This window comes from Capricornis sumatraensis, chromosome 20 (assembly GCF_032405125.1).
Source record: "Capricornis sumatraensis isolate serow.1 chromosome 20, serow.2, whole genome shotgun sequence".
NCBI classification, from domain to species: Eukaryota; Metazoa; Chordata; class Mammalia; order Artiodactyla; family Bovidae; genus Capricornis; species Capricornis sumatraensis.
In genome coordinates this window covers 21,659,904-21,677,276 of record NC_091088.1, presented here as the reverse complement: position 1 = coordinate 21,677,276, position 17,373 = coordinate 21,659,904, and the positions used below count along the sequence as shown (strand labels likewise).

General features: G+C 37.8%; 1 protein-coding gene across 1 annotated transcript in view; it reads left to right on the top strand.

The window, feature by feature from the left end:
* ITFG1 (integrin alpha FG-GAP repeat containing 1) overlaps positions 1–17,373 on the top strand; it is a 307,723-nt gene that overhangs the window by 27,451 nt on the left and 262,899 nt on the right. Inside the window, exon 6 of the mRNA XM_068991936.1 lies at positions 2,029–2,123. Within this exon, the coding sequence (XP_068848037.1) occupies positions 2,029–2,123 (95 nt within the window). The remainder of the gene's footprint in view (positions 1–2,028; positions 2,124–17,373) is intronic.

Genomic DNA, 17,373 nt, shown 5'->3' with positions numbered 1-17,373 from the left:
TATAATAATGAAACAAAGAGTAAAGACCTTTCGGAGGAAGCTGATTTATTTAGAGCCTTGACCAATGGGAATGCCTTTGACATTGGAATATTCTTCATTGATGGGGAGTTATGGGGGCATGATTTTGTTTAAACTTGCTCTTCTTTCTATAGTTCCCAATAGTCTACATGTGTGACCTTCCTGATTTTGATAAATGTACTAAGGTTATATTAGATGTTAACATTGGAGAAATTAAATGAAGGGTAAATGTAAATTTTGCACTGTTGGTTTTTTTAGTGAGGTAAAATTCACATCACATTATTAAAGGTAACCATTATTGTGTACAGTTTAGTAATATTTAGAACATTTACAATGTTGTGCAACCATCACCTGATTTCAATGGCTTTTCATCTCTCCAAAAGAAAACCCTGTATCCATTGAGCACTCACGCTCCCTTTCCCCTTTACTCCCGCACTTGGTAACCACTAAACTGCTTTCTGTCTCTAGAATTTTCCTATTATGGGTATTTCATATAAACAAAATCATATAAGATATGACCTTTTGAATTTAGTTTCTATCACATAGCATGTTTTAAAAGTCCATCCATATTGTACCATTTATCTGTACTCTGGTTGTTTTTATGACTAGACATTATTTTCATTGTGTGGCTATGACATTTTGTTGATCCATTCATCCATTGGTGGATATTTGATACTACTGAGATCATTCATGTATGAGTATTGGTTTGAATGCCTCTTTTTCAATTCCTACGGGTATATACCTAGGTATAGAAATGCAGAGTCAAATGGCAGTTCAGTGTCTGACTTTTTGAAGAACTGTCAAACTGTTTTCCATGACTGTTTTCCATTTTGTATTTCTACCACCAATGTTTAAGAGTTCCTATTTCTTTTAGCATTTTGACTCATTTGAGTTAATTTTTGGAATATGGTATGAGGTAGGGGATCTAAATTCATTCTTTTGCATGGCTCAGAACTTTGGAATTAATATTTTTAAAAGGTAATTATCACTCTCCACAGTCTTGGGAAAGTATCACTCATGAAAATATCAAGTTACTTTTCTTACACTTAAAGAATTAAAGATAGTAGCAAATGTAGGAGCTAAAACTATAAAACCCTTAGAAAAAAGCATTTGGAAATGGCTTCTTATACCTGGTAGTAAAAGAAAAAAAGCTACACAAGTTAAATTGGATGAATTGGATATATCAAAATAAAAAGAGATTTTATACAGCATAGGACACTGTCAAGAGACTGAAAAGACAGTGTACAGATTGGGAGAAAATATTGGCAAATCATACACCAGATAAAGATTTAGGATCTAGTCTACATAAAGAATTTTTATAGCTCTAAGCAATAAACTACTCAATTTAAAAATAGGCAAAGAATTTGATTAGGCATTTCTCCAAAGATGTACAAATGGCCATTAAGCACATGAAAACATGGTAAACATCACTAGACATCAGGAAAATAGAAATCAAAACCATAAGAATCTTTCAGAATACCTATAATAAAAGAAAGGGACAGTAATAAGTGTTTACAGTGTAATAGAGATCTTACAACCCCCATGCATGTCTAGTGAGAATGTTGGATGATGAAGCCACTTTGGAAAATGGTTTGACAGTTCTTCAGAAAGTATGGAATTGCCATGCGACTCAGGAATTCTACTCTTATATATACTCAGAAAAATCAAAAACATATGTATATGTTCACAGAAAAACTTGTACATGAATAAAAACAGCATTTACTTTTACTAGCCAAGCGAGGAAACAAGTCAGATGCCGATCAACAGTTAAACACAGTAACAAAAAAATGTTTTGAAATTAGATTGCGGTGATGGCTGCACATACTACACGTGGTGGACATACTCTAAAACCACTACATTGTGTACTTCAAAGGAGTAAAGTTTAGAGTATGTAAAAAAACTAAGAATAAATAAGTTTTTAAAATATCTCACTTGCAGAAATTTTTGTTTTAAAACAGTACTCATTTGCTGTTTATCCTAAGAGAAAAAAAAATTTTTTTTTTTTTTTAGAAATTTATCATGGCATCCTGCATTGACCACTAGAAATAAAATGCGAATTCCACATTCTCATGCATTCATTGATCTGACTGAAGATTTTACAGCAGGTGAGTTGCACATAAATGTAAAATATTTCTTTTTGGATGCCAAAAAATGGTGAGATATTTGCTGTGTTCCTAGGAAACATTTGCTGTTGAATTGAACATTGAAACCACAATGTGAAAAGGTTTCAAGGAAGTCAGTGATACCAGCAAAATGTAAAAAGTACTGGGTGTAATAAAATATACCTGTAGTTATTTTTTGCTGTTTGTTAATCATATCATAATTTGAATTATTGACTAATAAATGCTGTATATTTAATTATAAGAAAAATATTTAGCTTATGTATTAAAAATTGCAAAGATTGTTTTTAATTTTTATTATGAAAAATGTTAAATACAGAAAAGTAGGCAGAATAGTATGATATACACATATTTAATCATCACCCAGCTTCAACAATCGGAGAAGGCAATGGCACCCTACTCCAGTACTCTTGCCTGGAAAATCCCATGGACAGAGGAGCCTGGTAGGCTGCAGTCCATGGGGTCACTAAGAGTCGGAAACGAAAGAGCGACTTCACTTTCACTTTTCACTTTCATGCATTGGAGAAGGAAATGGCAGCCCACTCCAGTGTTCTTGCCTGGAGAATTCCAGGGATGGCGGAGCCTGGTAGGCTGTCGTCTATGGGGTTGCACAGACTCGGCCATGACTGAAGCGACTTAGCAGCAGCAGCAGCAGCTTCAACAATAATCAGTATATGGCTAATCTTGTTTCATTTGTATAATCACTCATGAGCTCCTCCCACCTAAATAAATTTAGCATTTCAAACATTTTATCATTTCATTTATAAATATTTCAATCTATAGTCATGTCCAACTCTTTGCAACCACATGGGTTGTAGCCCGCCAGGCTCCTCTATCCATGGAATTCTCCAGGCAAGAATATTGGAGTAGGTAGCCATTCTCTTCTACAGGGGATCTTCTTGACACAGGGATCAAACCCGGGTCTCCTGCATTGCAGACAGATTCTCTCCTGTCTGAACCACTAAGACAGGTTGTTAATTTTTAACAACCACAAGATCATTTTCGAACTTAAGAAAAGGAACGAAATTCTCTTAATTTTTGCTGTTCAGTCACTAAGTTCTAAGTCGCTATGCCTTGAGACTCCTTAGACTGCAGCAGGGCAGGCTCTTCTGTACTCCAGTGTCTCCCAGAGTTTGCTCAGATTCATGTCCATTGAGTCGATGATGCCATTCAGACATCTCATTCTCTATCACCCCCTCCTCTTCCTGCCCTCAGTCTTTTCCAGCCCCAGGGTCTTTTCCAGTGAATCAGCTCTTTGCATCAGGTGGCCAAAGTATTGGAGCTTTAGCTTTAGCATCAGTCCTTCCAATGAATGCTGAAGGCTGATTTCCTTCAGGACTAACTGGTTTGATATCCTTACAGTCCAAGGGACTCTCAAGAGCCTTCTCCAGAACCACAGTTCAAAAGCATCAATTCTTTAGCATTCAGCCTTCTTTATGGTCCAACTTTCACATTGGTACAGGACTACTGGGAAAACCACAGCTTTGACTACACAGATGTTTGTCGGCAAAGTGATGTCTCTGCTTTTTAATATGCTGTCTAGGTTTCTCATATCTTTCTCTCCAAGGAGCAAGAGTCTTTTAATTTTGTGGTTGCATTCACCATCTGCCCTGATTTTGAGCCCAAGAAAAGGAAACCTTTACTAATTCCACCTTTTCCCCTTCAATTTGCCATGAAGTGGTGGGACTAGATGTGATGATCTTAGGTTTTTCAGTGCTGAATTTTAAGCCAGCTATTTAGCTCTCCTTTTTCACTCTTATCGAGAGACTCTAGTTCCTCTTTGATTTTTGCTATTAGAGTGATATCTGCATATCTGAGGTTGTTGGTATTTTCCCTGGCATCTTGATTCCAGCTTGAGTCATCCAGCCCGACATTTCATATGATGCACTCTTCATCAGTTCAGTTCAGTCCATCAGTCGTATCCGACTCTCTGCGACCCCGTGAACCGCAGCACGGCAGGCCTTCCTGTCCATCACCAACTCCGGGAGTCCACCCAAACCCATGTCCACTGAGTCGGTGATGGCATCCAACCATCTCCTCCTCTGTCGTCCCCTCCTCTTCTTGCCCCCAATCCTTCCCAGCATCAGGGTCTTTTCCAGTGAGTCAGCTGTTTGCATCAGGAGGCCACAGTATTGGAGTTTCAGCTTCAGCATCAGTCCTTTCAGTGAACATTCAGGACTGATTTCTTTTAGGATGGACTGGTTGGATCTCCTTGCGGTCAAAGGGCCTTTCAAGAATCTTCTCCAAAACCACTATTCAAAAGCGTCAGTTCTTTGGCGCTCAGCTTTCTTTATATTCCAACTCTCATATCCATACATGACCACTGGAAAAACCATAGCCCTGACTAGACAGACCGTTGTTGGCAAAGTAATGTCTCTGCTTTTGAATATGCTATCTAGGTTGGTCATAACTTTCATTCCAAGGAGGAAGCGTCTTTTAATTTCATGGCTGCAGTCACCACCTGCAGAAGAACAGGAAAATCAAGTCAGGCACTATTTGCTGACTTGTTTCCCCATCTATTTGCCATGAAGTGATGGGACCGGATACCATGATCTTTGTTTTCTGAATGTTGAGCTTGAAACCAACTTTTTCACTCTCTTCTTTCACTTTCATCAAGAGACTCTTTAGTTCTTCATCACTTTCTGCCATAAGGGTGGTGTCATGTGTATATCGGAGGTTATTGATATTTCTCCCGGCAATCTTGATTCAAGCTTGTGCTTCCTTCAGCCTAGTGTTTCTACTGATATAATCTGCATGTAAGTTAAATAAGCAGGGTGACAATATACACCCTTGACGTACTCCTTTTCCTATTTGGAACCAGTTTGTTGTTCCATGTCCAGTTCTAACTGTTGCTTCCTAACCTGCATACAGATTTCTCAAGAGGCAGGTCAGGTGGTCTGGTATTCCCATCTCTTTCAGAATTTTCCACAGTTTATTGTGATCCACATAGTCAAAGGCTTTGGCATAGTCAATAAAGCAGAAATAGATGTTTTTCTGGAACTCTCTTGCTTTTTCCATGATCCAGCAGATGTTGGCAATTTGATCTCTGGTTCCTCTGCCTTTTCTAAAACCAACTTGAACATCTGGAAGTTCACGGTTCACGTATTGCTGAAGCCTGGCTTGGAGAATTTTGAGCATTACTTTACTAGCGTGTGAGATGAGTGCAATTGTGCAGTAGTTTGAGCATTCTTTGGCATTGCCTTTCTTGGGGATTGGAATGAAAACTGACCTTTTCCAGTCCTGTGGCCACTGCTGAGTTTTCCAAATTTGCTGGCATATTGAGTGCAGCACTTTCACAGCATCATCTTTCAGGATTTGAAATAGCTCAACTGCAATTCTATCACCTCCACTAGCTTTGTTTGTAGTGATACTTTCCAAGGCCCACTTGACTTTACATTCCAGGATGTCTGGCTCTAGGTGAGTGATCGCAATATCATGATTATCTGGGTCGTGAAGATCTTTTTTGTACAGTTCTTCTGTGTATTCTTGCCACCTCTTCTTAATATCTTCTGCTTCTGATAGGTCCATACCATTTCTGTCCTTTATCGAGCCCATCTTTGCATGAAATGTTCCCTTGGTATCTCTAATTTTCTTGAAGAGATCTCTAGTCTTTCCCATTCTGTTCTTTTCCTCTATTTCTTTGCATTGATCGCTGAGAAAGGCTTTCTTATCTCTCCTTGCCATTCTTTAGAACTCTGCATTCAGATGGATATATCTTTCCTTTTCTCCTTTGCTTTTTGCTTCTCTTCTTTCTACAGTTGTTTGTAAGGCCTCCCCAGACAGCCATTTTGCTTTTTGCATTTCTTTTCCATGGGGATGGTCTTGATCCCTGTCTCCTGTACAATGTCCCGAACCTTATTCCATAGTTCATCAGGCACTCTATCAGATCTAGGCCCTTAAATCTATTTCTCACTTCCACTGTATAATCATAAGGGATTTGATTTAGGTCATACCTGAATGCTCTAGTGGTTTTCCCTACTTTCTTCAATTTCAGTCTTAATTCAAGATCTGAGCCACAGCTCCTGGTCTTGTTTTTGTTGACTGTATAGAGCTTCTCCATCTTTGGCTGCAAAGAATATAATCAGTCTGATTTCGGTGTTAACCATCTGGTGATGCCCATGTGTAGAGACTTCTCTTGTGTTACTGGAAGAGAGTATTTGCTATGACCAGTACATTCTCTTGGCAAAACTCAGTGGAGTTTCCCTTGTAACATTTATTTAAAAGACTTGTCATTTCCACACTGAATAGTCTTAACCACTCTTGTCAAAATCAGTTTACCATATACTCAAGGATTGTTTTTGGGTTCTGTGTTATTTCACTGATCTGTATGCTCCCCTGTGTTTATGCTAGTACCACAGTGTTTTATTTACCAAAGCCTTGTAATATATTTAATAATCAGAAAGTGTGAGTCTTCCAACGTCATTCTTTTTCCGCATTGTTTTGACTCTTTGAGGTGGTCCCTTGAGATTCTACATGAATTTTAGGACAGGTTTCTTTTTCTTTGCATATCTATAAGCAGTACCATTGGTATTGTGATAAGGATCATTCTGAATCTATAGGTCACTTTGGGTAATATTGCTGTCTTAACACATTGTTTTTCAGTTCATGAAAATGCAGTGTGTTCTCATTTATTTGTCTTTTTAATGATTTAATATTGTTTTGTAGTTTTTATTCTACAAGTCTTTTACCTCCGTGGTTAATTCTTAAATATTTTATTCATTTTGACCTATTGTAAATGAAATCTTTCTTCATTTCCTTTTGGGATTTTACGTTTTAAGTGTATAGAAATGCAACTGATTTTTGCATGTTAATTTTGTATCCTGCTAGTTTTCTGAATTCATTTATTAGTCCTAGCGGGTTTGTTTTTTTTTCTTTGTAGAATTTTTAGGGTTTTCTGCAATAAGTTCATATCATCTATGAAGAGAGATAATTTTGCTTTTCTCCTTCTAACTTGGATGCCTTTTGTTTCTTTTACTGTTTTATTTCTTGTTCTTCCAATTTTTTTTAGCCATTTTTCAAACACTTCTAATCTGCTTTTACAATTCTATTTTTATATAGTATACTAATTGCAAATGAGTGAAGCATGCCTGGTGGTTGCTAAAAGTAATAAAATTTCCTTCCTTCAAAAGTATTTCATTGTTAAACTCCTAAAATTTATTTGAAAAACAAATAGCTAATATTTTATAATTGAAACCTCTTATTCTGGGTGACTATAAATTTTATTAGAGCATTTTCATTATTAAGATACAGTTTGCAAAGTTAAGAAAATTTTAGTGTTTGAATTTACTTTGGATTTCACTTTTTAAGCCTTTTGCTCTGTAAGTTTTTCATGGTTCTAAGAGTTTAGGTTCCTGAACAAGAGCTCAGATTGGAAAGAGGATACTTTAAAAACAGAGAGGTTACTTTTATTGTGGCATATAAGCTGAATCATGTGTAAACAAATAAGGGATTTTGTACACTTTTCTGGAAATTGTCTTTAAAAGCTTGTTTTTTCAAAATGAGGATGTTCTGTAGTTATAGGCTCATGTTCTATTATCTCCTTCCACTTAATATTAGACTTCCCTCAACATACTGACTCTGCCTTTAAGTAATTTTTTAAATTAATTTATTTATTATTTTCAGCTGTGCTTGCCTTCTTTGCTGCACTTGGACTTTATCTCGTTGTGGCGAGTGGGCTCCACATTACTGGGGGTGCTCTTGTTGTGGAGAATGTATTCTAGAGCATACCAGGGTCCAGCCCCAGTGGATCCAGGGTGATTCGAAGGTGGGGACGGAGTCGGCGTCTTTGGAAAAATACATATTTAATCACAGATATAGAGAGATTAGAAATGGATAGTGTAGTAGGAAGATAGTGGAGAAAAAGAGGCTGAATAACTTGGATTACATGGAATAGCATCCATGCTCCAGATGGGAATTCAGCTAGAAAAACGGGAGCAAGAAAGAAGCGACATGGGGGAATCAGTCTTTCCGAAAACTGATCCGATTTCTTTATTTTGGGGTTTGCTTATATACCTTTTGTTACACATAGGGATGAATACAGAGTCACGTGGGGGTCAGCAGTCCTGACCTTTATCAAAATCAGGTGCTTCACATAAATGTATAAAAAAAGGTACATCATCTTCTGGCCATGAGTGAGACCTGCTGACATTTTATGATCCTTTCTTTCTGATAACCAAAACCTCATTTTTTCCAAGGGTGTTTTTTCTTAAACCAGGCACCACCCTCCAAATAAAGTTACATTCCTATAGGGTGAGGGTGTAGTGAGTTACAATCAAGAAAGGAATTTATTTAACCTAAGGTTAACATGATTAATTTTAAAGGTTAATACTTATTTCTCCTGTATGCTTAAAGGTTAATACTTATTTCTTCCTATATGCTAGTTATATTCATTATAAGTGTAGGGAACATGGAGATTTAGCAGCAAACATCAGCCCAACAACTGAAAATCCTTTCACCAATGTTCCCCTTAAGATCTATTTAGTCTTAAGATATGATAAATTTACATTTTCACATAGCAAGGACACAGTGATTTATAACAAAGTACAGTGATCTATTACAAAAGAGAAAATCCATTAACTCAAAAAGTCTAGTATTGCTAACATCAAAAATTACTGTATTTCCTTTTCTATATTCCAAATACATTGATTAATATATTCCCAGGTACCTAAGGATATGGAGGCCTGGTGGCAATCATTGACTCAACAAGAAGAAAAAGCCCTATGCTAATTAAGACTCTCAAAATGCTCCAAAACTCTCTGTGCTGTTTATGGTTAAGAGGTAGTAAACAGTCATGTGGCAGGAGTATGAATAATCCTGTCACACAAGCTAGTCTGTCAGCAGAGAGGTTTGACCTGAGACATCCTTGTCCCACCCAGAGCAGGGAATTAGCAGCAATTATTGACACAACAAATGAAGAACCCTTCACCAATATAATTCCTAACCAACCCACTATACTAATAATTTCTAACTCCCCAAAAGAATTTGCCTTTAGTAAGTCTAAAACATCTCATGCCTCTCAGATTGGGAGGCTATAAACAATCACATGTGGCCGGACGAACCTATACAGGTGGGCTAGATAACCTTCAGAGGAGTCCGTAAGCTGAAACACTCTTGTCACGCCCAAGAATTTTTGTTGCCTTGGAGCTGCACGTTTACTCCTTCTCCGAGAGAAACGGTTATGGGGGAGAGCCCCCCTTAAAGTCAGAGGTGTAGGTGAGAGCATAAAACAGACTCTGGTTTTGGGGTTAGATGCTCGGGAACAGGGGGTTTCTTGAGGCTTGATCACGCCTTTGCGTATGCCAAGCCTCCTTCCTCATGACCTTTGCCATGGGTGGAGTTCCTCACGCTGGCCCCGGGCAAGAGCATGCAGGCTTCAGTAGTTGTGCCTCATGGGCTTTAGAGTACTGGCTCAGTGGCTGTGGCGCATGGATCTTAGTTGCCTTGTGGCATATGGTATCTTCCTGAACCAGGAATTGAACCAATATTTAGTTCATTATAAGGCAGATTCTTAACCATGGAAGCCCAATAATTTTTTTTTTTTATGAAAGAGTAATTATGGTTATTGTCAGATGTTGGAAAATATATCCAAAAAGATAAGATATCTCAATAGATTTTTGTTTTATTTTAAAATGTTGTGATTACAATTTATTTCATTACAGCAATTGGAATATCCAAAAGTAAATGCATATAGTTTCTGTAAAGCATATTTTTACTTACTGAACCACTGGTGAACTTCACTAATTTATTCAAAAAAGCTGTGACTGCACTGGTAATGTGAACACAGATATGTGATTTCAAGATGTATTCTTCAAAGAGATAATACCAAGACATTTTTAGTTCTGCTTTATTCTCCCATCCTACAATCAATATCCAAGAATGAGGAATGAAAGGGACTATGGATAGAGCTGCTGGCCTTAAGTACAGCTGTAAAAAGGGTGAAACCTTTCCTGAGGTTCCTTCATCCGTACTGTTCTTGGCCTCTTTGACCCTTAGGGGCTCTGGTGACATCACTCTCTTTGCTTCAGTCAGTTGATGCTCTTAATCTGACCCCCAATTGCCCTGAATTTTTCACAACATTGATTTCATCCTTTGTAGTAAACTTTTCTCTTACCATTTATCAAAAAAAAAAAAAAAAAATCTTTTGCTGAGTATCTTCATAGCCTGAGTGGTAAACCAGTGAAAACAAGATAAAGATTTGCTGCTGCAGATTTTCCCTGGCCACACAGCACATGAATTTCAAAAGAGGCCTTAAGTCCCATGAGCACTGAGTAATATAAAAATAATTACCATTTTATCAGAGTCAATGGGAAGATATTTTGTGATGGGCAGTTTTCTCCTCTGCCGCTTAAATCAGACCTCCTAGATGACTACAGTGCTACATGGTTTCCACATAGAACCAAAGTAGACAGGATGAACCCAGATATTTAAAAGCCCTCCTAAGTGGGTCTTTGTCCTCTTCTCTTGCTTCTTTGGATTCATCCTGTACATTCTGCTGAGGCCCTGGCCACTCTCCTATCAGAAACCTTCCTTGGTTCCTCATTACTTATCAGATGCTTTCTAAACTTTAATTGTATCTTCTAAATGTCCTGTGGACTGGGCCTGTCCTGCCTTTCTGGTCACTTGTTTGATTATACCCAAGATGAGCTGGGGTTGTTTTGTTCTGGTTGGTTTGTTTTACATTCCACATATAAGAGATCATATGGGTATTTGTCTTTCTCTGTCTGACTTATTTCATTTATCTTAGAAAATGCCATTGAAATATTATTGGTGCTTTTATGATTTTGCACTTAAATCTTTGATCCAGTGGAATTTTCTTGTTATTTTTGTTATATCTTTAGATGCACGTCTCTGAATTGATAGTGGTAAAAAGTCTACCTGGCAAGGTGGGAGATATGGGTTCAATCTCTGGGTCAGGAAGATCCTTGGAGGAGGAAATGGCAACCCACTACAGTATTCTTGCCTATAAAATCCATGGAACAGAGGAGCCTTGGGGAGCTATAGTCCATGGTGTCACGAAGAGTCAGACATGACTGAACATGCACTGAGCCAGAGGGTTCTTTATTCAGTAGCACAGACCTCTTTCTAATTTCTGCCTTGTTATTGAGGAATTAATTTCTGCACTTATGTACTTATGTCCTGCCTTGCAGAGCATATGTGTCATCAAATCCTTCTTACAGGTTTGCTATAAATAAAAGGAACTGTCTGAATCATTGGTCAGTTAAATAAGATATTTATTATAGTTAAAAGTAGACTCTCTTTAAAAGGAATATCATAAATAGTGGCATTAAAATTTTAAGAAGTTACAACATAGGAAACATAACCTTTGTTTTCTAGAATCAAAACTCTGTGCCTTGGGCAGGTATTGGAGAAACAGAATTTAAACTTCTCAGTCAAAAGTTTATATCTTAGTCTCTTGAGGGTTTTAATTTGTTAGTTAAATATTCAGTTTTTCTGGATATTAACGCATTTCTCTTCTAGCAGAAGTGGCAACTGGGACAGCCTAAGGATAAGCTTATGTGTCCTGAAGGATTTGGAGGGAAAGTTCTTCTCTGAGGTTTCTACAGCACCATGGTGATGGCCCCTATATATTAGGTGTCTTGCTGGTATTTGGCAGCTGGGGACTTCCTAATCTCTTCTGGCTCAGTCAGAGCTTCATAGTCTTCCCTGGCTGACTTGATCCTGCCTTGAATCTAATCTTGTTTTAATGGATTCCTCTGGAGCTCCACCTCTTCCATTCAGCCTTCTGAATTGTCCATTGTTCTTCCTTTACCATTGAATTCATTTACTTTGCACCATAGTGGCCCATGAAAGATCCATTGGCTCTCAACTTGATTATGGTCTGTATTCACCACAGGTGGTCTTAAGTCCCTTTGCTACACATGAAAACAAGGGAAGTTTGAGAGTACTAGGTTAGACCCTCTATAATTTGTTTTCTGTTCTGTGAGAAATACCATTATACATACCCCTATCATCTCAAAAAGACAGGCTCCTCCCTGAATTCCAATAGGAAGCAGGGACTTTAAATTCTTTCTTTCTGGCTAATGACTCAAAAATTGCCAGTTTTAGAAATAAGCTGAATATTGGCTTTTTTTTTTTTTTTGCCATCCTATTTGATAACCCTAATCTTTGCCAAGGCCAGTAGTTCTCTAAATGTGATCTCATTCTCTCCCAAGTGTGCAATAGAGTTTTTCAGAAATTTTAAAATATAATGATTTTGTCATTGTGACAGCATGTGTGTGCTTATGTACTCTTATGTTTTAAAAATATTTCAGTATTAAGGTTTAATATAGTAAATTATGTCAATATTATATCAATTAACAAAACATCTTTGGGGTCCTCAATAATTTTTAAGAGTGTGGAGAGATCCTGCCACCAAAAAGCTTGAGAACTGCTGCCCTAAGCAAATGGATGCTTCTAGTTGACTGGAGTCACTGTGCAAAGTAATGAGAAAGAGTAATGTAATATCCTTCATACATACATACATTTATCAAACAAAGATAAGATCTTGGTTGTGACAAGTGAGATAGATCATAACAATCCCTCTAAGCATTCCCCACCCCTCCTTCTTATTCTTGCCAAATAATTATCAGGGTTCTAGCATCTGACATGTAGCCAAATGGAGGAATTCAGAGGCTGATCTATTGGTGAGGTGTTCACTTCCTTCAGATGGATTCTTAGAAGTAGAACTGCTGAGTCACATGGTAGTCCTATTTTTAATTTTTGAGGAACCTCTGTGTTATTTTCCATAGTGGCTGTACCAATTTATAATCTCACCAGGAGTGCCCAACGGTTCCTTTTCCTTTACATCCCCACTAGCATTTGTTAATCCGTCTTTTTGATGCTAGCCGTTCTAACAGGTATGAAGTGATATCTCACTGTAGTTTTGATTTTCATTTTAGTGTTTCCTGGAAATTTCTTTAATATCACAAATACTTTTTCACTAATTCATCAGTTTCAGTAATTATTTACTGAGCCACTGCTCTGTGAGATATTATACCAGAAACCAAGGGTTCAAAGATAAAAAACAAGATCTCTAGACTTAAGAGCTACAGTAGTGTGAATCTCAAGGATGTCATTATAGCAAGATACCATTGCATTCATGCTGTATTTAGAAGTTTAAACTTGATTTTTAAGCACATTAATTTCTGTCTTAAATGTTTTAAAATTCAACAGAATTTCAGACTCAGATATACTTTAATACTCGAGAGTATCATTCATTTGTAGTGCATTTATGGAGCTGTACAAAATTCTTATATTTTTTTCCTTGCTAATCTCATCACTCCAAGAATCATCTGCATTCTGATGACTCCCAGATTTATATATCTCCAGGTGGTACCTCCCTACAAATTCCAAAATCACATATCCAAATACCTACCAGCCATAACTACATCTGTGTCTCGTAAGACATTTCAGACCCTGTTTCCCAGACTGCTACCTCCTCAACCAATAACCTTCCCATCTCTCTCAGTGGCAACCCTGTCTTTCCAGTTCCTCTGTCAAAATGCAAGAGTCATCCTCACCACCTCTTTCTTTCACACCTAGCATCAAGTCTGTCTTGCAATATTCTTTATTCTACTTTCAGAATAAATCCACAACCTGACCACTTTCACCACCTCCACTGTAACCATCTTGTTCCTAGAAAATGTCATTTCTCACCTGAATTATTCTAGTTACTGTTACCCTGCTTCTACCCTTGTCCTCCTACACCCTGTCTTCAACGTGTGAGCTGCTGTGATCCTTTAAAAATAAAAATCAGGTCATATCACTCTTCTTAAAGTTTTCCAGTGTTTTTTGTTGTTGTTGTTGTTGTTGTTGTTTATATTTAGAGAACTAGCCAAAGTCCACAAAATGGCCTACTAGGTCCCACATACTTTGGCCCACAATGACCTCTCTGACTTTCTATTTTATTTTCCCACTTGATGCCTTGAACTGAACATGCTAAACTCCTTGCTGTTTCTTAAACACTGCAAACAAGCTTGGGATGTGTGGCTGTTTTCTCTACCTGGAATATTATTCCTCCAGATACCCATATCACCTCTTTCAACTTTTTTCTCCAGATTGACTTTACTGCCGTCACATCTTCACTCACCTGTCATTTTATTTGCCAGTAAGGACTGCTGTATCTGAAATTACAACTTTCAAGCACTCCCCTTTGCTATTTTCCTTGCTTTCATTTTTCTCAAAAGCACTTTCACCTGCTGAAATACTATACACTTATCTTTGCTATGTCTTCTCATTCTATATCATAAGTACCATGAGGGCAGGGATTCTCCTGTTGTTCTGTTCACTGTTGTCTCTTCAGTGCCTGGAACAGTACCTGGCACCTCATAGGGGTTTGATGGATGTCTGTTGAATAGTAACAATTTGGGCAGCAGATCAGAATCTGAAGACAGCATGTTTTTAGCTGCTCATACTGTCCCTAGTTGGTAGGCCTCATTCAGCTAAAGATTTAACAGCCTATAAAGGAAGCTCTTGATAAAAATTGTGTTTGCTTCCAGAAGTTCAACCATGTATGATTAAATGGGTTTTTTGTTTTTATTTTTTAAACACCACAAAGGATTTCTCAGAACTATATACAAAACTTAAGCACTTTGGCTCTGGGAATTTTATCTAAGCAGATGTAGAAAATAATGGATACATTTCTCACGAGTTTTGTCCATTTTTCTAAAAACACAAATTAAACTGTTTGAAGCCTTGAGATAACATAAGGTTATTTTGAAAACTGCTTCTTAATGTATCAAGTTAGAACTGATTAAAATCTGTTCTAAATCATGGTTGATCTTTATCAGCAAAGATGAAGAGACCTGTTTACTAAAAACTGAAGTTGTTTTTGATACTGTCTGATAAGAATTGAAAGCACAACAGAGACATAGTATTAGAAATGTCTTTTTGTAAGCCTCCTGTAACTTCTCTGATGCTTTCACGCATTTATACCTGAATATTTCTGAGAGAAACTTTTCAGAGATATTTGTCTTCTGTAACAATATTGCACTTGCTTATCTTATAACTATTAGTACCTATTATTTGTGAAGAAGTGAAGTGAAGTCGCTCAGTCGTGTCCAACTCGTAGCGACCCCATGGACTGCAGCCTACCAAGCTCCTCCGTCCATGGGATTTTCCAGGCAAGAGTACTGGAGTGGGTTGCCATTTCCTTCTCCAGGTCCTAATCCAGGGATGTCCTGGTAGTTCAGGTGGTGAAGAAACTGCCTGCCATGCAAGAGACCCGGTTTCAATCCCTGGATCAGGATGACCTCCTGGAGAAGGGAATGGCAACCCGTTCCAGTATTCTTGCCTGGAGAATTCCATGGACAGAGGATTCTGTGGGCTGTAGTCCATGGGGTCGCACAGAGTTGGACACAACTGAGTGACTAACACATCACACCATCCCTTCCTCATCCCTCCCTGCAAAAGTATATCAAAGTATCAAATCTGCTGTAATTTTATTAATAGTTTTTATCTGAAATAGTTAAGAATTAATAATAAAAATAAGCACTACCACTTATTTAGTACTTAGAATGAACCTGACCCTAGTCTAAGCAGTCTATGTGTATTCACTTATTTAAATCATCATAACAACATGATAGAACAAAAAATCCCCACTGCTTATTGATGTAAGCATTAGTGACATTTTATTACCAACAGGAAGAATTCCATGCTCCTCTTTATGGCACAAAATGATCTTCTTGGTCTGGTTTCTGCCCAGTACTCCATTCTTCGTTCTCACTAACCCCCTGTCTCTTTATGCATCATGCCCAAAATGCTCTGAATTCCCCTTCCCCTCCTTGGATCTAGCTGACTTTTACATACCCTTTGGCTCTCAACTGAGACCTCTCTTTTTTTCTGGGAAGCTTTCTCTGAACCCCAGTGTAATGGCTACTACTCTATAATAATTGTTTGATCACTTGTCTGTTTCTTCTTTAAAAGCATCAGCTCTTAAGGAGAGTGACTCCTCTCTTCTCTGTTTTAGCCCCTGCTTCTGACACAATCTTGGTGTCTAGTGATACCTATTTGAATGACTAAGGAGGGAATGAAAATGAAAGAAAGCCAGTTGCTAAGGAAGACAGTGTACTATTTTGGTTAAGAATGGAGGGTTTGGATCTGGTAAATCTGGACTCCAGTCTGGCTCTTCCACTGCCCAGCTAAACAAATCAGACTCATCTGTAAAAATGAGAATGTAAATATTAATAGTTGCTACCTTGTAAGGAGTAAAATTAGCACACGCAGAGTGTCCAGAACAAGGCCTGTAGTATAATATGATGATGTATTCTGTCTCTCAGTCCTGTCCAGCTCCATGGTCCCATGGACTATAGCCTAACCAGCTGCTCTGCCCATGGAGTTTTCCAAGCAAGAATACTAGAGTGGATTGCCATTTCCTGCTACAGTGGATCTTCTCAACCCAGACGCGGGCTCGAACCTGTGTTTCTTGCATCTTCTTCCTTGTCAGGCAAATTCTTTACAACTGGTGCCACATGGGGAGCCCATAACACAATAAAGCTAGCTGTTATTTCATTCCATTTTAATATATGAACAGGTAAAACTAAAGCACTATCTGCTTATCACTGTATTGTTTTTGACAATAAAAACACACATACATACGTAGCTACATGACCCACTGACAGATTGCTTAATATCAAGAGATAAAAGGCATAATATTATATGTGGCCTTCAACCCCTGAAAATATTAGAAAAAGTAACTGATGCACCAGTTGGATAAAAATACAACTGTCATATGAGATAAAACAAAATCTGAACTTTTTATAGAACTGTAAGCCTAAGTACAGTGTATTAAAAATGTACTTTTTAAGTGTATGCTGCATGAAATGGAAAGAGACTATTATAGCTGGTAACAGACTGAAAGAATGTGAGGTTTCTGAACTTGTTCTGATGGAAACTAATGTCTACTGATGTATGTCTCGAAGTGTTTTTTCTTAAAGAAGGAAAATGTAGTGCTCTGTTAAAATTCACTTAATAGTACTGCTCCATTTACCCTTTGTCTCATGTTTACTGACTCTAGTATCTATTGACAGACAATACTAACTAGTTTGCTTGCACCTTGGTAACATTTCTTATACTCTCTGCAATCTGTCAGAGTAGGCCTAGCTCTGAAAATTTGATCTGTGAAGCAAGGGAAGCACTTAGCTGAGCTGATTGAAAGTACAGGGAGAGAAGCTCTTTCCTTCTTGATGTGAAAAAATTTTCCCATTGTAGGTTTTACCTAGCCTGATCCATGCTTGTG